Source organism: Talpa occidentalis, unplaced genomic scaffold (assembly GCF_014898055.3).
Source record: "Talpa occidentalis isolate TD23 unplaced genomic scaffold, MPIMG_talOcc4v2.1 talOcc4.10, whole genome shotgun sequence".
Lineage (NCBI taxonomy): Eukaryota > Metazoa > Chordata > Mammalia > Eulipotyphla > Talpidae > Talpa > Talpa occidentalis.
The window spans coordinates 26450274-26475545 of NW_023600993.1; the positions used below are offsets into that span (position 1 = coordinate 26450274).

At 40.8% G+C, this 25272-nt stretch overlaps 1 protein-coding gene across 2 annotated transcripts in view; it reads left to right on the forward strand.

Annotated features, from left to right (window-relative positions):
* STAC (SH3 and cysteine rich domain) overlaps positions 1 to 25272 on the forward strand; it is a 106915-nt gene that overhangs the window by 49949 nt on the left and 31694 nt on the right. For both annotated transcript variants that reach the window (XM_037526158.1, XM_037526168.2), the window contains exons 3-6: positions 14519 to 14619; positions 16420 to 16501; positions 17611 to 17726; positions 22367 to 22445. In XM_037526158.1, the coding sequence (XP_037382055.1) occupies positions 14519 to 14619; positions 16420 to 16501; positions 17611 to 17726; positions 22367 to 22445 (378 nt within the window). The remainder of the gene's footprint in view (positions 1 to 14518; positions 14620 to 16419; positions 16502 to 17610; positions 17727 to 22366; positions 22446 to 25272) is intronic.

A 25272-nucleotide genomic window follows, 5' to 3' on the forward strand; every position in this document is an offset into this window, starting at 1 on the left:
GTAGGAGATCAGCCCAAAATTCTTATTTGAAAAGGACATTTCAGAGAACATTTTCTGAGCATCTGTCTTCTCATTTTAAAAACAGAAATAAAAATTACCTGATAGATTTGCTATAAAGATTAAATGAGATGGTTCCAAAAAACAACAGTGCTCAGGTAGGCTTATTTTTGGGGGCATTTTGCTTCTCCCTTATCTTCCTGTTCTGGGCTGCATCTACTCTCCTGAGGACCAGTCTCTCGCTTCAACCTGCCAGAACTGGCTGCCCAGATGCCTTGTTGATGCCAAAATGCTTAAATATGTCACAGTGGAACAAAGCATCTCCTTCCCCTGTGAAACCGTCCAGGTCACTAATGTCCTCTCTCCTGATTGGGCAGATAGCACCTGCACGCTCTCAGCTCCCGGCCAGATTCTCAAGGCCATCTCTGACCCCTCTGCGGCCCTTTACCAAGAGATTCCATCCCTGAACACACTCTGTGCATTCTGCTTGCAGGACTTCTCTGTAGTCAGAGTCCTTTTCTCTCCCCTCTGGCTCTCCCTTCCAGTCTCAACACAGCTCACATGAGCTGTTTCAAGAACTTCCTAAGGTATATCCTTTCTTTCCATCCCTGTTGCCTCATCCCTTTGCACGCTGCTGCCAAACTGCTCCTGCAAGCAAACTGACAGTGAATTACTGCCTTTCTCAGGAATGCTTATGTTACCTCACTGCTGAAAGAATTGCCACACTCCCTCACTTGACTTGCTTATTCTAAAAACTTCAGCCACTAACAAAGTCCAAGTCCTGGCTTTGTCCCATGAGATTTATAGAAAAGTAACCTTTGTTCCATCATTAGTGGAACTAGTGAATATCTCTAAGTGGATTATTACAAACAATCTCCAAATACTGATCTGTAAAAGAGAGGCAGGAGGAGCCAGGGGTCTGGTGGTGGATGTTTCTTTCTGGCTCTGCATCTAGTAGATCTAGTGTCTTTGGACAACTGACATACCTTCCCAGCATCTCATTGTCTTTCAGATGGGGTTGAAAATAACGATACCTACTTCATGGAGTTGACTGACAACTAAATCGAGCCATATATGTGAATATACAAAATAGTCAACAAATATGTCCTCTATTATTAAAACTTTTTTCACATGTGAAACGTTGATAATAACAATATGCCATATTCCTAGAAAAGCACTTTGGGGAAACTATGAAGGGGGTGAGCATAGATTTCCAATCCATTCTTTGCACACCTACCTGTAAATACAAATTCTCCAGGCTTAAGCTGGTATAACTCTGAGACAGTAAATGGGATTGTGAAAACTGCAGACCTCAGAGACGAGGAGAAGCCAGAGTAGCAGAGATTATTAATACTGGGGTCAGAGGTGTCAAGTCCAGATATTTCCCAGATGGTCATGAGAAAGTGATCATTCAGGAGGACAGCTCTCAACACTTTAAGCCAAGCACATATAATAGCAGACAAGATGGCGACCTTTCATTACCATGTGAACCGCTGACCCGCAGGGCAAAGGCTGTGGACTCCAAACACAAGGCCCTGAGCCAACTCGAATGCATTACTATTTTTAAAACCCAGTGCGGGTGAGGAGTGGGGGGAAGTTGGGAGAGTTTTTCCACTAGTAGTCAGGAACCGAAATAGGAAAGATCAACAGAGGCATTTATAAACAATGAATGCCATTAATTTTTTTAAGCTAAGAAGGGGATGGAAAAGATATAATGTAGCAAGGAGTGGAGAATATAGGCTCGGAAAGATGGCCCAGGGGTCTTCACATTCAATACTTGCTAGTACTGAATTTCCTGGAAAACATGGAAACCATCTTGTTCACTTGACTTCAGAGTAGGAGAGAGAGGGGTGAGTTATTTTTAATCAAGGCCCCATGACTAGAGTTCAGTTGGCATAGAAAATATATTCTCTTTTTTCCCATTTAACAGAAGATTAAGCGATAGCTAAAGTCTGAGCATAGTCTTGCTCTAATTTCAAAGCTCTTTGAAACACACGCCACTCTGAAGACAAAGACAGGTGATTTAGAACTCCTTAGGGGTGGTGGAAAAGAAGTCTTTGCAAGCCCTTTCTTTCCACAGATATTTAATAAATATAATAGCTCATACACACAATATATGTGAACGAAAGAACATACAAAGTTCTAGGGAAACCATGAAAAAAAACAGTTTTCCTGAGAAGCAAGATGTTAATGAGACTTCCATTAAAAACATGGCTTTTAAGTTTTGAGGATTGAACAATAGGACTTCACTCTAAGAAACACCTTCTTGTTGTGCACACAGAACCAAAATACACTGTATTATCTTTAAAAGAAAAATGTGACAGAGTCAGCTCAATTTTTCAGAACTGATGATGTAGCCTACAGATTCACCCAGGGCAACCACCGCATCTCTGTTCTTCTAGAAACTCCTCACTTGTGACACACCATGTTTTAAAGGCAATTCAGGTAACCACCCTACTTGGCTTCGGTCAGACATGGTATTTAAAAAGAATTATTTCCAAATGTGATAGAATCAAGATCTGGCCTCTTGATGCAACCAAAACATGTAGCTAAACGGTTTCAGTCAAACCTCATTGATTGAAATGGAGAAACAAACAAGACACCAGCCAGAGATGCAATGTCAGTGTGTGTATTTAGTCGAGCCCGCTTTAGGAATAGAGCCCCACCACTTACTAGCTAAATTATTGAGTAAGTTCTTTCATCCTCAATTTTCCATCTGTTATTTGTAGAATAGTGCCTAACTTCCAAGTCATGACTTCAACCTCTTGTTTCAAGAGAACGTAGGGAAGTTCCAAATTCTTGGAAAACCTAAGCAGATAAAGTGACCCTCATCCCAGTAGTCTCTCATTTTTCAACTGAGGGATAAAGATGTGTAGTTTGTCAGTGCAGAAGAAGGAGGAGGGAATTTGTCATCAGGATACTGGGTTCAGATATCATCATGCAGCCTTGGACCAAGGAATTTCCTTCCAAAACCTCTGTGTCCTCAGCTATAAAAAGGGGCTGAAAATAATTGTTGTTCTTCATCTGTAGTTCACAACTGAGGATGATTGTGCCTGCCAGATAGGGCTTCAAGACTTAGCAAATAAATGGCCAGAATACCCAGTTAAAGTTGAATTTCAGAAAATAATAAATGAGTTTTTAGTGTAGGTTTGCCACTGGCAATATTTGGAACACAATTCTCCCAAGTAGAATTTGAGACATACTAAAAAGATAATTGGTAACCTAAATTAAATTTTAACTGGAATTTCTGTATTTTACCTGGGATACACTACCTTTCACTTTCTAACTTATTTCACTTAGCACAATCATCTCAAGATCCATCCATTTTGCCCCAAACGGACTATTTCATCTTTTTTAAACAGCTGAATAATATTCCAGTGAGTATATATGCCACCATTTCTTTCTCCAGTTTCCTGTCAATGCCATGTAGGTTGGTTCCATGACTTTGTTATTGTGTGTAATGATCCTGTGAGCCTGGGAGGGTGTAAGTCTTTCATATCAGTGTTTTCATATTCTTTAGGTAAATACCTAGAAGTGCTATTGCTGAATCATGTGCTATTTCCTTTTTTTTTTTTTTTTTTGAGGGCTATCCATACTGCACCCGTTTAAGACTCCACCAATAGTGTACAAGAGTTCCTTTGTCTCCAAGTCCTCGCCAACACTTACTGCTTCTGGTTTTATCATTAAAGGCCATTCTCACAGGTGTGAGATAGCATCTCATTGCAGTTGAGATTGCATTTCCCTGATTGTAAGTGATGTTCAGTATTTTTTTCACATGCGTGTAGGCCATCTGAATGTCTTCTTTAGAGACATGTCTATTAAGGTCTTCTGCTCATTTTTCATTTATTAAATGCTTAATCTTACAATGCCTATTTCTTTTAAAATCTTTCAGTTAATGTCCTTGTGCCATAAAACTATAGTTCATTTATCTTTTCCTTTTAATTTGTAAGAAATGCTCTAAATTTGCAAGAACAAATGAAATGTTTACAAATCCCAATAATACAATAACCTAAATATATAATGCAAATATTTTCCACAATATTTTGATCTGCCTTTCAATTTTGCACTAGTGCATAATTGTATATCAAACTTTTATCAATATTTTGTTATATTGTTTTCTCTCATAAAATCTCCCCTATGCAACAATAAATAAGCTAGTACATTTATTATCTTCAATTAATATAAAACTTTAACTTGTACATAAGTTTTCCAACCCATATAAACTATTTCAGAATATGCCACCAATCATATACCTGGCATTTCCCCAAAGTAATTTAACAAATGATTCACCAACATTTGTTGAATAATTCATTTTTTACTGCTAATTTGAAAGTTGCTTTTATAAAACATTAAATTCTTTTAATTTTTTTTAATTAAAATAACACTGATTGACAACACTGTACATGATTTTGAGGTATAGGGTCACACCCTTCAGGTGTATGTTAGCACACCACACCTACCACCATGGCACCCCTGCCCTCAACCATAGTCTACTGTGCTCCTTCCCCATTCTGCTCCTTTCCCTCCCTCCCTCTCTGGTAGCCTCAATTTTACAGATTTATAGGGCTTATTATTGGCATGGTCTTATTTGGCTTTATATTTTGTTTCTCTATATTCCACATATAGATGAAGCCATCTGGTATTTGTCTTTTTCCTCCTGAGTTACTTATCTTGCTTAGCATAATCCCCTCCAGTTCCATCCAGGTTGCCATAAAATCTTAAAGATACTTAAGCATATTTTTATGTTTTCAATTCACTTTATTGGTTATTTTAATTGCCTAGCATCAATAACCCCATGGTTTAATTTTATTTTGGGTTGTAATGTATTCTTTTTCCAAAATGTTTTGTTATTCTCAAGCATTTACTCTCAAGATTAATTTTAGAATCATTTTGTGAAGTCCCCCACCCAAGTCCCATTGAGATTTGAACTGGAATTCTGGTAAATTTGCAGAACTATTTGAAGAAAATTGGCATTATTTCAACACATATTTTTCTTTTCTTATTTAATAAGAGCATGCTGGGTATTAGTAACATCAGCCATCCTTATCTTCTTTCAAACTCAAGTAGGGATTCAGTCAAAATTATTCATGTGTTCTGAGGACTTGGGGATGCATCTATGTACAAGGCAGGCAAAGATCTTTGCCCTTGTGGAGGTGATATTTTAGTTGGCAAGATGATGGATGGATGGATGGATGGATGGATGGATGGATGGATGGACAGATGGATGGATTTTCTATGATTATTGATAGGGAAATATAAACAATGGAATCAAAAAGAAAGAAATGAGTACAGAGGCAATGGGTAGGTTGCAGTTTCACTTGAGGTGCTAAGAGTAAGCAATGCTGAGAGATGAGATCTGAGCAGAGCTTAGATACAGTGAGAGAACCGTATGCTGGGGAAAGAGCAATCCAAGTGAAGAGAACAACTAGAGCAGAACCTATGGAAGGAGCAGGCCTGGTGTGCAGGAATAACCAGGTAGCCAATGCAGAGTTGATCAGAGTGAATGAGGAGCAAAGAGCCCAAAATATTTACTCTCTTGCTCTGCACAGAAAACTTTCTCTGGCCCTGGTCTAATTTCATGCACATTAACAGTTAACCCATGTTTCAGAAAATTAGTCTACCTCTCTTTATTTGGCCATGACTCAAAACTTTCAGCAATTTGGTTTGCCTTAGGTTGTTAGTGGTCCTTAAACAGCTAACTCATCACATTAATACGTAAATAAAATGTAATCATTATACATTATTCTATGTATTTAAATATTAATTAAAATATCTATAGATATCTATAGAAGAACTAAGGAATGAATTCTAGAAATGATACATTCCTTTCATGTTTTATGCCATATTTGTGTTCAAAAAGAGAATATTATTTGTTTGTAAATTGAGAAGCAAGAGAGGGACCTGGGTGTGGTACATGCAGGAGAATAAAATAATACAAGCAGACTGTGCTCTGTGTTATGCCTTATCCATTCCTCAGTTTGGAATGACCAGATCAACATAAAGAAATCTGGAAATCTTGACCTCAGGGAAAGTCACTATTCAGAGCTGCAGATTATGCTCTGCCTGGCCATGTCACTGCACATTTTGCATGTTGAATTACACTTACCAAGGAAAGAGCCCCTTGCTTTTCCCACTTTGTGCTCATGACACCTTTTCTCAGATGGGAAGACTGAGGCTCCAAGATCAAGTGTCTTGTCCAAGGTCTCAGAGCTAAGGACTCATGTCTGAACCTTTTGATGCCCCAGCATCAACTTTTTCTACCCCGCCATGATGTCTTTATGGGATACATGCATGTACATAAAAACATATCCAGATGTGAACATACAAATATAATACAATATATGCATGAAAGTTTTAATAAGTTATAAAACAGCTGTCCTGCTTCTATGCTCTCATATCCATACCTTTGTACTTCTCTACCCTGGCTCTATTCTTCCTTTTAAAAGAATCAACCAATATGAGAACACCGATTTTATTAAAGTCATTTATGACATCAATGTTACTTTCAAAACAAAAAAAAAAGTCCCCGAATAAGTACATATCAAAAATAGAACAGCAGTGTATGCTTATGTTGGCTAATGCACTTGCAGCCTTGACTGCTAATGCATTATTGATCGTGTGAGTAATCACCAGCTTGAAGGTCTTGGCAACAGACTCTGCAGTGGGAAGATTCCCACTTCCCACACTTTCTTTCCGCAAGTTTTCAAGGGCCGCACAAGGGCTACAGCAGCAGAGCCTGTAATCCCTTACACGTGTGTGTTATTTCACCTGTATCTCCACACTGGCAAACTCCTCCTAAAAATTCCTGCTCACATTGTCAACTCTGAAAACCCATGTGTACCACATCACACATGTGATCAGAATGCATCTTCCAAAGAGGGTGTAGGACAGTCACAGACCCAGGGTCTTTCAGGAAAACATGTGATGCCTAGAAATTTCTTGCTCCTTCCCAACTCTCCAACCCCATCTTCACTGACTGTGGGTACATACCTCTACTTCTACGTGATCATGATCATAGACAGCCAAATCTGAGCAGACCATGAATAATACCTTTCTAATTTTACCCTTTCATTTTCATTGGAAGAAATCTAAACCACATTGGAGTAGAGATTTGCCAGTGTGCCAATGGCTGGCAGACGGCAAGAAGGGCAAGGGAAGAGAGCTGGCTTCCAAGTCATGAAGACCTGGTCCCCAGTCCTGCTTCTGTCCTCACCAGCTGCACACCCCTAGACCTCAGTTCACTATTTGCAAAATGGATGAAACAAAAGTTCCCACCTCACATGGCCATAGAAATACAAACAGGAGAAAAAACATCCCAGTATTGAACTCCCACTGCTTAATGGGTTACTTACTTACCCCAGCTCAACATTTGCACATTCTTTTCCAGTGAAGTTACCAGTTAACCCTGCCTCCTCCAGTTAAAATAATGTTTTGCATCTAACAGGTAACATTAATAAAATGAAGAACATCTAGGGAATGTTATAACATGGTACATAAGAGCCCAGTAATTTTTAATTCATTCCCGCTTCCTTTCTTTCCCATAGAATCAGGGGATGGAATCAAGTTTCTGGCTTTGGCGTGTTTCTGTATGTATCTGTGTGTTTGTATATCCACTGACAATCTCCTTCAATATTAGTTCTACTCATTTTTCCTTCCATTTGTTTTTCTTTCAAATCATTCTTTATTCACATAAGAAGGGGACAAAATCATCCTATAATGCCATTTGGTTTGGCTGACTTCATGTGGCTTCAGAATCTTAGAAATTGTCTCCACATCATTACTTGGCACCAAAGGGAAGTGTATAAAAGTGATGGATTATAGTTGCTTGTTGATTTTGATTTTTACTTTATTATAATTAGTCTTTTTCCTGGTCCCTTATTTAGGTTTTCTAAATTCCTGCTATGAATAAGACCATCCGGTATTTTTCTTTTTCTTTCTGGTAAAATCAACAAGCCAGAGTCACATACTGGGGGGAGGGGAGGAGAGAAGGAGGGATTAGGGCCAAAATAAGGGGGGTGGGAACTGTGGGGAATATAACCAAGATGAAAATGCATGTATCATTCAAAAACGAAAAATGATGTAAAAAAAATAAAATTAAAAAAATAAACTATATATATATATATATATATATATATATAAGAAAAGAAATACATCCCAACCCCCAAAAAATAAATCCAAACAATTTTTGGAAACAACTTTAAAAAAAGTGATGGAAATACATTCTGTGTTCTATATGTATTATTTTTAATTCCATTATGGAATGTCACTGACTTCTGTAAATTATTCTGATTGCTTAGGTTTTAAAGCCACAGGTTTTTAATAAGGGACTGAAGATACAGAATTTATGCATTACTTTCCCAGAAATCAAATTCCACGTGTAATCATTCAGGTCATCATTTATATGTATGAAGTCAGTTGTTTTTTTTCATTGCATCAGTACATGAAATCATGGATAAATGTTATTCTTATGCACTCCTATAATTAGGTATGTTTAGGTATTGTGTGGCAGGCACTTCTGAGTTATATATATGAGGTAAATGCAATAATGGAAATTCAAGGCATCTGTCTGTGTGCAGCTCAGAATAAACAGAAGCTGTAATAGCTCATCTGGGGAGACATGATGGGGACTCATAAGGAGGAGGAAGCAGAGGCCAGTGTAAGATATTGGCTGTGAGGAGTCCGCAAGCAAAATCACAATAGTTAAGGGGCACTGTAAACTTGATTCTGATCCAGATGTAAACATCTGCTTTAAGAAGGGTATGAAGAGCCAGTCAGAGACTGAGAGACTGATTTCCACAATCAGCTTTCCCATGGCTTCCTAGGATAGGCAGACATTTCTTGGGATAATATCTGGCCTAGCTATAGGGTCACTCAGAAATTTGAAGAGTTCTGGGCCCCACTAGACAAGGATGCAGTGACATTGGAACACTGGTATGAAAAGAAAGACCTGTAAAGTAGGAGCCCATTTAGAAAAGATCAGCAGGCAAGCTAGGGCCCAGTTGTCACACAAGCCCCCAGGCGTGAGAAGGCACAAGGAGAAAACTAGCTCTTTTCACAGCATTAGTGGAGTAGACCACAGCACTCTTTGCACTTCTCCAGGCCAGGTTTGTGCCAGCTGATCATTCCAGAGACAGTAATGTACTTTGTGTTACTTTGTATTAAGCACTTTCCTAGCTGTACAGGTTCCAAGTCAAATAAACTACCGTGCATTTCAAAGGCCTATTTGGAAAGGTCTTCTGGGAACAATGAGGGAATACTGGAAAGTGGCAGGTCCCATCATTGTGAAAGGAAGGAGGATGTGTGTACAGGGACCTTTGAAAAAGGCTTTTAAAGGCTTCAAGAAGATGAACAAGAAAGACAGAGGAGGCAGTGTTTGCAACTTCCCTCAGCTATGATTCAACCAACATTGCCAGGTACCACAAATGACCTGGAATGCTAAGGAGACAGCAAGCTGGTGCAAGGTGAAAATGAAGCAAGGAAAGTAGGCAGGGGTCCTATCATGTAGGGCTTCTTAACTGATTCCCACGTAATTCTGCTTTATTCATTATGTTGGTGTATATCCAAGGGTAAAGGGCTCATGAATAATGCTGGCTGCATTATAATGCCTGAGTTTATTATCCAGCAGAGGTTTTGTTACAGCCTTTAGTTTAAAACTCTGTAATCCTTACAGATTACATATTTTAACTTAGATTGCATAGTTTCTAGCCCCTAAATGATTGTGGTCTGCCCAGACATTGAAAAATTCCCTTTGCTTTGCTTTCATCTTTCTGGTTTTGAGTCCTTTCTGTGACAAGGGCTTTTCACCCTCTCTAGGCTCTCTCTCTTTTTGATGCAGACATGACCTGTTCAGGTGGAGGTTGAGGCCAGTCTAGTAGCTAAACCAATAAAAATAGTCTGAAAAGTCTTTGAGTCTCTTACCTGTATTTACCTTTGAATCATTTATAGATCTTATATGTGTTCCAAGAAATACTTACAGTTCTAGAATTTTTTAAGTTTTTGCACAAGTCATAGTAAGCAGTCTTTTAGCATCTAATTTATGTTAATGTTAATCAAAATAAATTGTAAATAATTCTATGGTTGTACAAATCTGGAAGCAAACTAATTATTAGTAACAATTATAAATCATTGTTCATTGCTGGTTTAAATATTATGATTGTAGATTTTGTCTTATACAAGTATATTTTTACTCACTCTCCATGTTATTTCTATAGGTAACTGACCTCAATTGTAAACCATTGCTTTATTCTGTCTTATTTTTAACTTTGATATTACATGAATTTGGATAAGCAATGTCATGATGGCAAAATCCTATCAAAATGAGTCTGGTTTGTTATTTTGTGGATATATGATATCAAATTCATTTTAAAATAAAAAAGGAGCCTGTCACCCAATGTAGTTGATTTGGCTACCTAGACAGAGAAAAACCTTTTAATATATTCTCTCAACATCAATACAGACTTCCTCATTCACTGGGGTTTCAATACTTGGTTTTCTATAGATGGTTCACCTATCCATAGTGGTAAATGATATATATATATATCATGTATATAAAATAGTCCACTGTAAGACAGTTAAACAGTGTTATGTGGGCTTGTAATGATCCATTCCAAACTTCATTTAAATATCATAATATCCTAATAATTTTCACCTGTAACTAATAAAACTATCCTAGATTTATCCCAGAATTTCAAATCCCAGGCATGAATGGAAGGCTTATGTGATGAGTTGACCCCATGTTTTCCCAATATCTTCATACATCAAGGAACACATCATTCCAAGGAGCTAACTTAATGCAGTTTCTAACTTCCTTTTTTAATTTGTTTTCATCACAGTAGAATTGAGAACAGTTTGAAGATGGTACTGATAGCATTGAAAATAATACAATGAAATCTATCTCATCCTGTACCCCAGACTCACTTCTGAAATGCAACCACCTTTATCTTGTTTCTTCAGACATTTATTTCAATATTTCTAAATTCTGTGCTTCTGCCACAATTTGAGCAACCAAACATCTATTGGCTTCCTGCTATAGGAAATGAGGATTCAGCTCTAACTCCTCTAGCACCCCCTCCCTGTTCCCTTCTTCCTTGCCCTCACCTTCCTCAGAGAGTTCTATAATTATATTTACTCCCTTCCCCTTGTTTTCTCAAGTAGTTATAAATTGTGTTCACTAGATGACCAATTTATAGACAAGTTTGACTAATGCTAACTTCTAACTCAAGTATTGTGTTATCATTACATTTCTTTCCTTATACAAATTTTTTATTTTCTCAAATTAGAAACTGCCTTTTTTTCACTTTCTTAACTTTTTAATGTACCTATCGTTACTTTTTCATACTCTCCCATATATCTGTCAAATGTCATATCTATTTTAATATCCAAACCTCAAAAGCACCACTGAACTTTTAAGGTTTATTTTCTTTACAAGTCTACTGCCTTACTTTTTTTTTTTTTTTTTTTTTTTGCCTTACTTTATCTTATAGCTCCAGTCTGGGACTATTGCAGACTTGTGATATGTGCAATCATTTACTTTTCCTCTGTGTTGTCCTGTTATACATTGGATCTACTAATTTCTCTTTCTTGATTTATTTCCTTATCTTTCAAACATACATTCTTCAGGAGATTTCTAAGGGTATATGGAAAGTAATCATTGTAAAACCTTGAAAATATGAATATGTGTTTATGAATATGTGTTTATAAATACTTGTAGTAATGTGTTTATTAATACTTGTATTAATTTGGCTGGATATAAAATTCTGGGTTGGAAATTATTTTCTGTCAGAATTTTGAAATATAACAGTTTTTGAAATGCTCTAGCCTTTTAGTTTCCAAAATGATATTGGGAAATCAATCTTTATTAAATTTCTTACAATACCTGTAGTGATTTTCTATCTTCAAAAAGAATATTAGTGTATCCCTTCTTGATCCTCCCAGTGACCTTCTTATTTGGGGTTTATATATTTTTTCATTCTTAGACTATAATTTTAGTTGGGCTTTGGGATTAAGTGGGAGACTAGCCGTATTTACTCAAATTCTCTGAAACATCTTTATGTTTCCAAGAATGCAAACACAAAACTGGCTCAACCACTATGGAAAGCTGTGTGGAGGTTCCCAAGCTACTAAAAATGGAGCTTCCATATGACCCAGCAATTCCACTCCTGGGAATCTACCCAAAGGACACAAAAACATTAATTCAAAAGGATATCTGCACCCCTATGCTTATTGCAGCACTGTTTACAATGGATAAGATGTGGAAACAACCCAACTACCTAAAAATAGATGACTGGATTAAGAAGATGTGGGATATATACACAATGGAATACTATTCAGCAATCAAAAAAAGATAAACTCATGCTATTCGCAGCAACATGGGTGGAGCTGGAAGGGATTATGCTCAGTAAAATAAGCCAGATGGAAAATGAAAAATATCAGATGGTTTCACTTATAGGAGGAATGCAGAGAAACCAAATAAGGCACCGGGAAGAAAATAATTATAATAAATTAAAAAACAAAATTAATAGACAACTATTAATCAGAGACACTGCAGGGGGGGTAAGAGCGATTAAAACAAGAAGGGAATGTGTTCTTACAAAAGGGACCATGGTGATGGTGCACAGGTGAATTGGTGGTGGGAATTTTATGGGGACTACACCTGAGAGGAGAAAGCATGCATTGTACAAAAAGGAAGAATGATGTAAAATACATATTAAATTTTTTAAAAATGAAAATACATGAAAGCGTTTTTGCACATTATGACATTATTATTATTGCAGAGTAGGTAAAACTATTCCAAAAGATGATGAAACAACTGAGATTCCTAGCAATGTTAGTAATTTTCTTGTTTAAACAGCCAGCATTTGACCAAATTGAATTTCAAACCATGCTTTTCCATTCTACTGAGACATAAAATTATATTCATTAATGCCTTTGTGATAGAGGTTACTAGTAGTATAACAAGTGGGGCCATAGCATCTACATACCATGCTACAGTAAACTAATGCCACTACTGTGATGTGAATTATTCCTTTGAGCTATTCTCTAAGCCTTAGAATATAAGTTTTCCTCTTCAATCACTTTTGTTATTCCACAGCAGAAATTGGAACACCTAAAACCAAATAATTGCTGGTGGTCTGACTCATACAATATAGCAAAGTATATTAGAAAAGACAAGGAAAAATCAAAGTTATGGTATTCGGGTCTGAAGGAAAACATACCTTAAAATCTAATGCTGCTATTTTAGAGTCCAGTACACAATGAAATAGCTTTCTTCTTTGAAGCTTTGCTTACGTTCTCACTGAGGGTACAAAGAGCATACTCTAATTTGAAAATGAAAAATAAGTGATTGCTTTCAAGCTCCAGTCTTTTGAAAGCATTGTAGTCTTTCAGCTAAGTGGTTATTTTCCAAAAGAAATAGACTTTCTAACTAGCATTTATGATCCAGCACACATAGCCAATAATTTATGGTGTGTTTATATGTCACTTTGACTTTCTGTAGTTATAACAGCAAACATACTTTGTGTTAAATAATGCCTTCTTGGAGGAGATTTTTAAGTAATACCTCCTGAAAGGTTTTCAGGTCTTTGACCAGTCAAAAGTTTAGCTATTGCTTTCTCCAACTGAATGTCAGATTCTTGTACTCCTACTTTTCATCATTTAATTATCTCCAACTGCATCTTCATGTAAGTTGAACAATCCAAATAATGAAGAAGAAAAAAAATGATTGGGTAAAGCAGTTGAAAGAGTGAAACTAGGTAAGACCGCCTCTGACTTTTACCCATCATCCTCCCTACTCACACACAGACTGTGATGTCCCTCCTTTATTGGTCACTCCCCTGAGAGTTTTTCCAACAGTTCAGACTGTGATTACAAGTCAGGTAACAATGGGCAAAATCCAGGACTTGTACTCAGTAAGACATCACAGGCAGATATACAGAAGCACATGCAGGAAATAAAGAACAAAGAAAAAGAATTTACTGCCTTGAATTGAGAAAACAAAGAAAGGAAAGAAGGTTGAGGTTATTCTTGGAGTAATGAATAAGACTGAGGGAAACCAGAGCTCATATCTTAGGTAGAAAATAATGGGAATATGTGAGGGAATCTACCATAACATTTTGTACATTTTGAAAATATCATGCAGGGGCCTCCCTGGTGGCACAGGGGTTAAATCTCAGTGTTATCAAGCCATCTCCAGCCACTGCAGCATGAGTTCGATCCCCAGCAGGGAGCTGACCCATATGACACAGCAGACCTCTCCTGTCTCACCTGCTGCTCCCCTCAGCAGTGTATTTCAGTAGATCCACCTGTTCTGCTCCCCACTCTGTCTCTGGTGAATCCTCTCACCCCCCACACCTCTGGCATACACTCCAAATTTTGCATGCATAAATAAATAAAATAAATATTTTTTTAATCATAGAAAAAAATTACCCAAGTTATGGAAGCAATTACATCTTCAGTGATTTCATACTGGTCACTAGAAAGTAATAGGTTTTATTTTAACCAAAACTTACTCTGTGTCTGTCAGGAACAACTGCTAAGCATGGACTGCGCTGCAAAGCCTGTAAGATGAGCATCCACCACAAGTGCATGGATGGCCTGGCACCCCAGCGGTGCATGGGCAAACTGGTAAGGACTGATACCAGGAGAGGTCCCAGAGCCCCTGCACAGGACATTTGCTTAGCTCAGATGCAATAACTCCATCAACTCTCCCTCCTTACAGCATCCTGAGAACTGGACTCCAGGAAGGTAGTCCTGGAATCCCTGGCCAGTAAACTTGACTTTCTCATCAATAATAATATGATGGAGCAGAGGAGAAGCTTTGTCAATCTAAGAGATGAATGTCCCACATATGAAAATCATTCAGTGACTTTATTAGGATGACCATTTTCTCCTGGGTTCAGCTTTCTCAGTTTCACAGTGGAAGGCCACTGTCCATCCCAGAAACCCCTCAGCCCCAGAAAAATAAGAGTGGTTGGTCACCCTAATGCTTAATTGGTTGGCAGTTTCAGCAGGTAGCAATAATGGCAGAGAGATTAACCACTTTCCCAAAAGTGAAGGAAATAATAAAAATCTACACCACTTTAACAGATCATGGTGGTCAAGGCAAGAAACATAGGGTGGCCCTTGACCCTTCTGTGCTGATCATACCATCTCAAGAGTGTGAGCTTCATTATTGGTATCATACCTTGATGAAAAGCAACCCAGAGCACTTTTGAGGACAGGTGAAACCAGGACAGCAAAAGATTTGTAGTTTGGTCAGGAACCAAGAATTCTACCATAGAAATATTTAGGGGACTCCCCTGGTGGCAAAGTGGTTGAGTGCTGGGCTGCGAAGCTGCGCGCAGCCTCAGCAGCGCCAGTTCGATCCCCAGCCACTGGGCGAAGGTCTCACATGGCGCGCAGACCTCTCCTGCCAACCGCTGCTCCCCTCAGCAGTGTACTTCGTCACTCTGCCTGTTCTGCTCTCCGCTCTGGCTCTGGTGAATTCTCTCACCCTCCCACGCTTCTGACTGTACCCAGTGCTTGTATGAATAAATAATCTTTAAAAAAAAAAAGAAAAGATTAACACATAATAAAAGTTTAAAAGAAGAAATATTTAGGGCGTGACAGCTATCTTCAAAAAACTTAAGCTCTGTCCTATAAAAGAGGGGTTCTATCCACTCTGTGGCTCTAGGCACAAGACCCAGGATCAGTAGGTCTTCATTAGGCACAAACCTAACAGAGATAATGTAGCCAAAGACCTGCCTCCAGGATTAGGGAGAGTTCCTCCTCCCACCCCGCATCACTATCAGTGTTCAAGGGATGATAGCATCTGCTGGGAATGCTGGCATGGATTCTGGAATTCTAGTAGGGGCCAGGCCATTAAGTTCCCTTTTCCCTTCCAATACTGGGATAAATGTAAGTGGAGTTTCTTAGAGAATTCATGTCCTTGCTCTGATTAACAATGTCCCATTCTCTCAAACCTCTGACTTACCTGTTCTGCACCAAGGCTGACTACCACAAGCCAGAGCAAAGACCATGAGTGAGAGGTCAGAAAAACAGAGCAGATACTAGAACACAAAGCAAAGGATTCTGGAATAGAGCTCATCAGAAATACAAGAATCTTTAGGCCTGCCTCTGAGGTCTCTTTTCCCTTGGCCAGACCTGTCATGATTTTAATAAGCCACAATATTAAACTGATAAAATAATGTATGCCAGTTCTGGGAGATAGTCCTGGGAGGTAATGAAGATCACTGCGGTCTGCAGAAGGAGAAGCAGGACAGAAAAGGGTAGGGCCACAGGGCTAAATTATGGGACATGTTAGCATATTAAAAAAGAGACAAGGAAGTGTCTCTGGAGAAAGCAGTGGGTTTCATTTTCAGAGCTCTTCTGTGGTTCTTTCCATCACATCAGTGACATTAAGCTCTTTTCTTATTCTCTTTCCAGCCAAAAGGGTTTCGGCGTTACTACAGCTCCCCCTTGCTAATTCATGAACAGTTTGGATGCATTAAAGAAGTTATGCCCATTGGTGAGTAGGGACATTGATGGGTTGAGAAGGATTTTGAGCAACAATGTCAGCATTAATGGTGACTGTTTACCCAGGGTTGCAAAACCAGTAGGGTGCATTTAAGCATCTGTGTGGTAGCTGCTTGATTATGATTATTTGTCTATTTTACTGGAAGGGAAATATAAGCTAGATCAAATTCTCCAGGAATTTTTTCATCCTCTCACTGATGAAGCTTGAAAAACACCAACTTCCAAAGGCTGCTGATATCCAGCCACCCATGAGCTGCTTGGTAGATTGGAAAGAGCTTGCAATACAACATTCTACAGTTCTGGCTCAAAGCCCAGCTTTCCCATCTACCTACTGTGTGTCTGAATGTGTTACTTGACCTGTCAGATCCTATAAAATGAGAACAGCAGTGGCTGCTTTTCATAATTGTTGTCAGAAGTCAATATGAATTATAGACCAGTATTTGACAGGAACTCTGTGAATATCAGTTATTCTTTAAAGAGGACCAAAAAAATACTACCTGATAGATATTTCTGACTTGAATTTCTTCTTTGACAATATCTTCTATTTTTTTTTCTCTCTCTCTCTGAAAATTTGTACATCTGTTTTTTGCTTTTGGGGAGGGCAGTTTTAAACTAGAAATTTATAAACCAGAAAGCTTTCCATTGGAAGTTCATGAGGCCTGATAATGTCAGATTTTTTTTCAAAAACACTGAATCCTACTGCAAATGCTTTGCCTCCAGCAGGGATACCTTAGCAAGCAGGTACTCAGCCTCGTACTGGGGGAAGGAAAGCTGGTCTGGGAAAGAACCTTGGTCTTGCATTCCCAGGCTGATTGACAAGAGAGGAAAACGAATTAATCAGGAAGCATTTGGGAGCAATAAGTTCTGGTTTAAGTGCTGGGGGCCTTGGGTGTACCTGGTAAATGGGAGCATGTCATAGGGGACACATCTGGGAGAAAAGTGTGACCACAAAAAGCTCCATTTCCCTGGGGATCACGGGACTGCTGTGCAGAACCTGTTTCTTGGGGCTTGTCAACTAGAAGCTGTGTTGGGTGGTTGGCTGCATTCCTGACAGGAGTTGAGGAAACCTCTCTCTCAGATGAGCTTTTTTTTCTGTTGCAGCCTGTGGCAATAAGGTGGACCCTGTCTACGAGACCCTCCGCTTCGGCACCTCCCTGGCCCAGAGAACAAAGAAAGGCAGCTCTGGCAGTGGCTCTGATTCACCTCACAGAACCTCTGTAATTGTCCTCTTCCTCCCTTGTTTCACCCACGGTAGATTCTGGGCAGGGCAGGTCTTAGGCACAGGAGTTTGAAGGGCTCCCCGATCATGAGAAAGGAGCTCACATGGGGAAAACCCAACTCTTTGGGCCTATAAAGCTTAACTTTCTGTTGCCACCCAGGGACTACTTCCTTCCCTCCTCAGAGTTTGTGCTGTTGGTCTCCTGCTCCTTGACTCTCCCCCATATGCTCCGTCCCTTGTCTTCCCACCAAGATCCCACAAAAATATCAGTCAGTCAACACAGAGAAGGTTCTCGCAGCAGGGAAGACCCAGCTGCGTCCAGTTCTCCCTCCAGCTACATCCCATTTCAAGAGTACAGTTCATTCTCACATTTTCCCAACCCTTTCTAAGACAAGGTACACCTCTTTGGATTCACAGAAAAACTCCCCTTCCCAGAGGCACTTGAGCTGAGACTTGGGCCTCTCTCCATGGACACTCAGCCTCCCAAGCACCTCTCCTATGTCGTACCTGATTAAATATGACTGTTTTATGCATCTCTAACCTTCTACCCCCATCTGTCTCACGCTGACCTAACCAGAATTTCTATGAATGCCCCTAGATCCACACAACTCTGTAGCTCATGCTGAAGACCACCCTCCCTCCTGCAAACAGATGAGGACTTTACAGTTGATGTTGCCCATTGTGGTAGCTGGCACCCCGTTACTAGGTACTGCCACAGCTTTTGCTGGACTGGGAACTTCTAAACAAGTCACAGATGAGCATCCAAATGGTCTTCCCTACTGAGTGCTCTCAACATCAAATGATTTGGGTAGATTGTGGGTGAAAAGAATGGGGCATACCCCTGGGAGGAGCCCTCAGGGGCTGAGCTCCAGCAGCTCCTTCACTGCTTATGCGTGAGTGCATGAGATAAATGTGACGGGAGTCTGTGGGTAAGTGCTTAGGCCACATAGGTGAGTAGGTAGGCTCATGGGTCTTCTGATTATTGCCACATGGTTATCCCAGAAGCCATCTTTAAATTCACAGCAAGTCCTCTTCTTCATGTGTCCCACTAATTTCTAAGAGCAAAGAAATGAAAGTTAATTTTATATTCTTTTTCCTTGCTGAGCAAAAATTTGATGTCTGTTAGTTCTTTCTCTTTTCAGTTAACAGACATGAATTAAGTGCCTACAGTTTACTAACACTGTGGGAGACACAGAAGACTTGCCTCCTTTTTCTTAGAATATACAACTTATTTCTCAAGGCCAAGCCCATGGAGAATAAAGATACTGATGGTGGCACTGTTCAGCATTTTTGTAAAGAATACACTTTTATATTGCATATGCTATTTATATTAAGAACATATATATGTATTAAGGGTATTATAATAGCTGTGTCATATGAGTGCTGAAGGCTTCACAGGATTGAAAATATTTGGCTTTTGTAGACATTGCTTCACAGCAATGAGGGTGTCATTTGTGATATTTGATACCTGCTCCTGATAAACTCCCTAAGGAGGGTACAGCTCAGATGGTCTGTTCCAGTGATAACATTAATTCATTTACTGAAAAGGATAGAAATGCTACTAATTGTGATGAAAATGCAAAGTGCACGTGGATAGGATTTATAGCATATGCAAATACATTATGGCTGTATGGACTGGAGAGTATAATAGTATAATCAGGAAATGAAAGTCATCAGTGTCATATTTTCATTAAACATCTTGGCCTTAAATGGGTTTCTTTGAACTCCAGCTGTTATGAAGTTAAACAAAGGTGCAGGCCATTAGGCAGGCAATTGTGTTATCTGAGCCATGCATTTCCCAGAGCCACCCTTAACCAAGGCCCTCTCTCAGGGGCTGAGTCTTACAGGCTCTGCAGGAAACCCCCTACTCACTTAAGAGTTTCATTCCGTTATGTCAACCTGTTGCCCTGATGTGTACTCCACATCCCTCCCTAAGCTGGGGTGTTCCCAAGGCTCTGCTTTGGCTTTGTCTTCTTGTTCTCCATTCTCTCCCTGGTTACCTCTACCACATTCCTCTTGTTAAAGCACCGTCTCATCTCTAAGCTGATAACTCTCTTGATATATCCAGTCCTAACCTCTAGAAGACCAGTAGACAGCGCAAAATCAAAGTATGCAAACTAAACTTCACTGGTGATGAGGTCCTTTAATTCAGAACCCAGAATGTATCAATAGTACCCTTCCTCTCTCTCACCCAGATTATAAAGGAATGATAGTGTTACCCATTTCCTTTTGAGTCTGCTCTTAACAATACCTCCAGGCTAGTCCTGAGCTTCAGAACACAGATTCAAGAATGCTAACCGTGTTCCTATTCCCACATACCCAGTTACATCTCCTTCCTCCAGAGAGTGAGGATGGCCATTGGTGCTTTCTCCAGAATTGCTTCTCCCAAAGCCTGCAGCCATCCCCACAGACAGGCAAGGCTTTTTGTGGATGGCACCCAGAAATCCAAAAGAAAAACACAAATACAGAGTGACCTTTGTCATCCTTGACCTGTATACTGAATGGACATTTCTCACGTCTCTGGTGAGAGCCAAGAGATCTTCATTCTACACCAGCACAAGCATCTCATGTGCCTGTCTAAGACCAGCATTGGTGGAAGGGCAGGTGGAAGTTAGCTCAGAGAGGCAAGAGCAAAGAGGAGGCTCCTGGGAGGTGGCTCTGACCTGTCTATATCTCACTCAATCGCTGCTCCTCAGTTACTGAGCTCTTACTGAGCTCCCTGAACTCACGACAGGAGACATTCAGAAATCTTCCACTGTACGCAATGAATGTTTTGGCCTCCACAATTTTGACTGATGCAAAGAAGCAGCAAGACAAATTAAGGATGCCCCATTTGTCTTCATGTCTAAAGCAGCTTTGCTTCTAGCAAAGTTGGAACCCTACAGACTGCTTTCAGGGCTAAAAAAGCATTGTTTTGTTGTCAAGAAGGTGTGCACATTCTATGCATCCTAACACTGACACTGGTCCATCAGTATTTCTTGGACTCTTCTTACAATTTTGCTCTCTAAAGATGTTGTTCTGAGAGTTGCAGGAAGACAAAGGCAAATCAAATTGCACTTAAGTATCTGTCACTTCACTCTTTCCCTAGAGTCCAACTTGAGGAAAATAGAAACAATTCATGTTTGAACATGATTTTGCTTCCTTCCTGTAGGGTCAAGGGGTAATGAACTCTAGCTGTGTGCCATTCTTTCAGTATCGTTATGTCCTAAAATGAAAGCTACCACCTCTCCCCTCAGCAAAGCTCTGTCCTACAGGTTTATTTTCTTTCAGGGCTGCAGACACATTTGCTTTACAATGCCAGAAAGTGGCTGCACTACTTCCAAATCATTTTGTCTCCTTTAATGTGCTTTTAGCTGTTCTAGAACATGGAAGACTTGCTTTGGGGAGGTCAGTGGATCCAAATTCAAAAAATCTTTCTGGGAGTTGGTTGGCTAGTTTATGAATATTCTTCAATTTCATAAAATTAAATTAACATAGTAATAGCAACTTTTGTTCAGAAAGAGCAAGCTTGAAAGAAGCAGGCTATGAATTACTTAGAGACTTTTTTTTTTCTTTCTGATCTGCCCTGAAAATAAGAAAAACTGAAAAACATCTTAAAGCTTAAATTGTTTGTAACTAAAATCAGTCCCTGGAGGATGGTGCTAAGGTGCCCTGGAACTGACTAGGAGATTCAAGAAAGCTAATCTGTTCCTCTCGGATAAGATATAAATTAATTGTTTGAAAAATGTGACTTTCCCCAGAGGGCCCCCAAATTCCAGAGACTGGAACCAGACAGATAGAAGCATCTGGTCCTGTGAAAGAGGCTTTTTGAAATCAATGGTGAACTGGTAAATGTTTAACCACCAGCTGGGGCTGAACCCTGATTTTGGTGGTGTCAATATTCCCACCTGGGGCACTCTCCAGCTGCCCATGTGATGCTCAGAGGCCCTCACTGCCCCTGTGAGCCCCCAGCACACCCCTAAAAGCAGCACAGTGCTGCCAAGCATGAGACAGCATCTGGGAGGGGACCCCAGCTCTACCACCCACGGTGGGACCTAGAGTAGAGTCACTGTTCTCTCTGGACTTCAGATTGTTGTGAAGGAGAAAGGCAAGCTGCTTGGAGAGTGGTTATTATTGCTCTAACCTGGCTGTGACTCTCTTAGCTAAAATTTTAAGTCAGAATAAGCATAACAAAGACAACTGATGTTTGTAGCAACAGGAACAGTGTTCAAGTCACACATCTCTCAGCAGCGCATCTTGTTCTGTGGTTCATATTTAAAACTCGCCTATAGAAAGAGCTGCCATTTTACTGAAAATGTTAGGGGACTAGGCAGGAATTCTGATTGCTGTCTGATGTTTCTTCTGGAAAGAAGCCTCCCTGGGAGCTGTGCATCTAGGCATGCATTCAACACTCACTGAGCATCTGTCCTGTTCCAAGTCCCGAGCCTCCACAGACTCCTGGGGGGCGGGGGGGGGGCGGTGCCCCAGAGGGAACAGACTGCTTCTCTGAAGTTAGCCAAACAGACCAGTCAGAAATGACTGGATTCTTCAGACAGTGCCATGCAATGCCACCTCAGTTCTGCTGACATCAAAATCTCCCTTCAGTTGCTCCCCTGAAAGGACACTGCTCACCCCACGCTGTCCTCTCTTTTCTCTAAGACGTCAGATCTGGTGGAGGTTCCTGAAGAAACAGATGGGCCGGGAGGCGGGTACGACCTACGGAAACGCAGCAACAGCGGTAAGTGAGGGAGCGGGAAAGCGTGCATTGCCCGGCACAAATGCAAACCACACTGGTCACTGGCCATCCCGGTGAGCAGGCAGGGAAGGTCATCTGCAGCTCCTCTCTTTCTCTGCCAGCTCTGGAATTCAGTCTGGCCATGTGCTCAACATTCTGGAGGAAAACTGGGCATCAGGACTGGGCTTAAATGATTCACATGTAACATTCCCTGAGTTCTCATACCTTACAGACTCACCTATATTGGGGTCTGTGAGGAGTCACTTCCAGGCCTTCCTGGTTTTTGTTTGTTTGTTTGTTTTAAAGATTTATTTATTTATTTAAGCAAGCACTGGGTACAGTAAGAAGCGCTGGAGGGTGAGAGAATTCACCAAAGCCAGAGCAGAGAACAGAACAGGCAGACTGATGAAATACACTGCTGAGGGGAGTAGGGGGTGCGGCAGGAGAGGTCTGTCGCGCCATGTGGGACCCTCACCAGTGGCCGGGGATCGAACCAGTGCTGCAGAGGCTGCAGGCAGCTTCGCAGCCCAGCTCTCAACCGCTGTGCCACCAGGGGAGGCCCTCCAGACCTTTCTGTTAATGCATCACACACACCCCCAACACACACACACACACACACCACCACCACCACCAGCAACAACAACAAACTACATTAGATTAGCAAACCGTACCACAGAGAAGCTACTCCAGGTTACCTCTGAAACCAGGGAGGTGGTGATGCCAGGGAAGGGTGTGGCTCCTTCCTGGGCAACAATAACTGAGGCTCAAAAAGTGCTATGCACAACCTCGCCAAACATTTTTTACTGATACAATTTTCTAACACCTTTATCCCTCATTACAGTCATTTCTAAGATATCCGTCAAATGCTAACTACATGCTGCTTCTGGCTAACTTTAGGAAAGAATTGCCTTTTAACCTAGACCTTAAGAAAACATAACCAGCCCCTTATAGGAGATGCCCCATTGCCAAGCCTCTTGGATGTCAACAAGTACTTAATCAACACTAGTTTATTCAAAAAATACCTAGGAAGCATCCACTATCAACAGCAAAAGTACAAAGGTCATAAAACTGTCCTGAGGTCACTCATCATCTGTGACTGTGTCATTCTTTTGGGCGGAATGAATCCTCAAGCTAGAAGTTACCCCTGCGGGTTCTGACGTGAAGCTCCGGGAGATGCCGCCTCATATAGATTTTCCACTTGACAACTTGTCCCTGCCTTTCCCAGAATGGAAGCAGAAGTTCTGCATTCAATACCCCGTAGCTGCTTGTCGACAGCTGTCTCATGAAGTGTAGCTTCCTTCCCCCCTTCGCTCCAGGAATTCATTTATGTCTCTTCTCAAGGTAGGGCTGCACCCTGCGTCTGTGCATCCCACCAGGCAGCGTGTGTCAGCCTCCCCCGTGACTCTGCTTCCTACAGAAACCTCAGCAGAGCCCCCCTTGACAAGCCCTCACATATCTGCTAAAGTGTGCGGCCAAGGTAGACTCTTCAGCCTCACATGGAAAGCTGGGCATTTAGATGAACACGAGCATTCACGGGCCACTCTGCAATGCAGTGCCCGTCCAGAGAGCAGCCAGAGAGCAGCTAGGGGGCCTCGCTGTGCAGCAGTAATGCAGCCGGCCCAGCCCACACCTCCAGCCTTGCATGTCTGGCAAGTGATTTTGGTCCCAACCCTAGAGTTCTTCAGCATCTGAGGAATGAACTCTCCAGAGACAGGTATATAAACCAAACCTTTAATACTTCAAGTCTGGGTAGCCGCTGTGTCCCTCAGTCTGACTCCTGCCTGCATCCTTCTCTTGACACTTTACACCACCATTTCTGGTAGCCTCATTATCACTAACTTCACTGGACACATCTTGTCCTTGGCCCCTCCTTTCTCTGGAGACAGAGAGCCGGATGTCCATTGGCGATCATATGACCTTGAAGCAGTGAGCTAGCCTCTTTCTGCCCAATTGCTTTGTCCCTGAAATGAAGATAATAAAATACCAACATGCCATAATCTTTAAACAAGAGAATAAATGTAATGAATTAAACACTATCCATTCACTATACTCTGAAACTTCATTTCCAGCATTAGGCTCCTTGCTACCTCCAGACACCTACAGCCTACAGGACATGGTCATCTGAACATGTAAAGGGCATCTTCATGTCAGCATGCTTGTCTCTTGCCCTCACTCCCACCCACCCCAACAACCCAAACCAGCTCCTTCCCAGTTGTCCCTGCTCAGTAAACAGGAATTCATTCTACTAGCTGATCAAGCCAAAACTTTTGCCATCAGCCTCCTTCTCACACCTCATACCCAATTATCAGCAAGTCTCATCTACTGTTCTCCAAAATCATGCCCACTGCTTGCCTCTTTGCCTCAGCCACCCCGCTCTAGCTTTATTGATGCCACTGCTCACCCAGTCTTTAGTGGCTAAGGTGTCTATTGGAGATTTCTTTATCAAAAAGTGCCCTTAGGACTTTATATTGTGAGTAGCAATATTTAGGGTTCATCACTATAATGCTTGGTTATATTAATAAAATCATCCTAAGGTCATAACGTTTCAGAGTTGTAGCAAACAGCCTCCCTACTCCAGATGTGGCTCACGGCCAGCAACGTGGGCATCCCTTGAGAGCTTTTAGAAATGTAGAATCTCAGGCTGCCTCAGATCTGCAGAGTAAGAATTTGAATATAAATCTGTGAATCATATGCTTGTTAAAGTTTGAGATGCAGGATTAGAGGTCATTTAGCCCAACCCTGACCCTTCACAGTACATATACACACACTCAACATAGCCTAAAGAAGGAAGGAAACTAGGGCACAAAGTAATACACTCAAAGACACACAG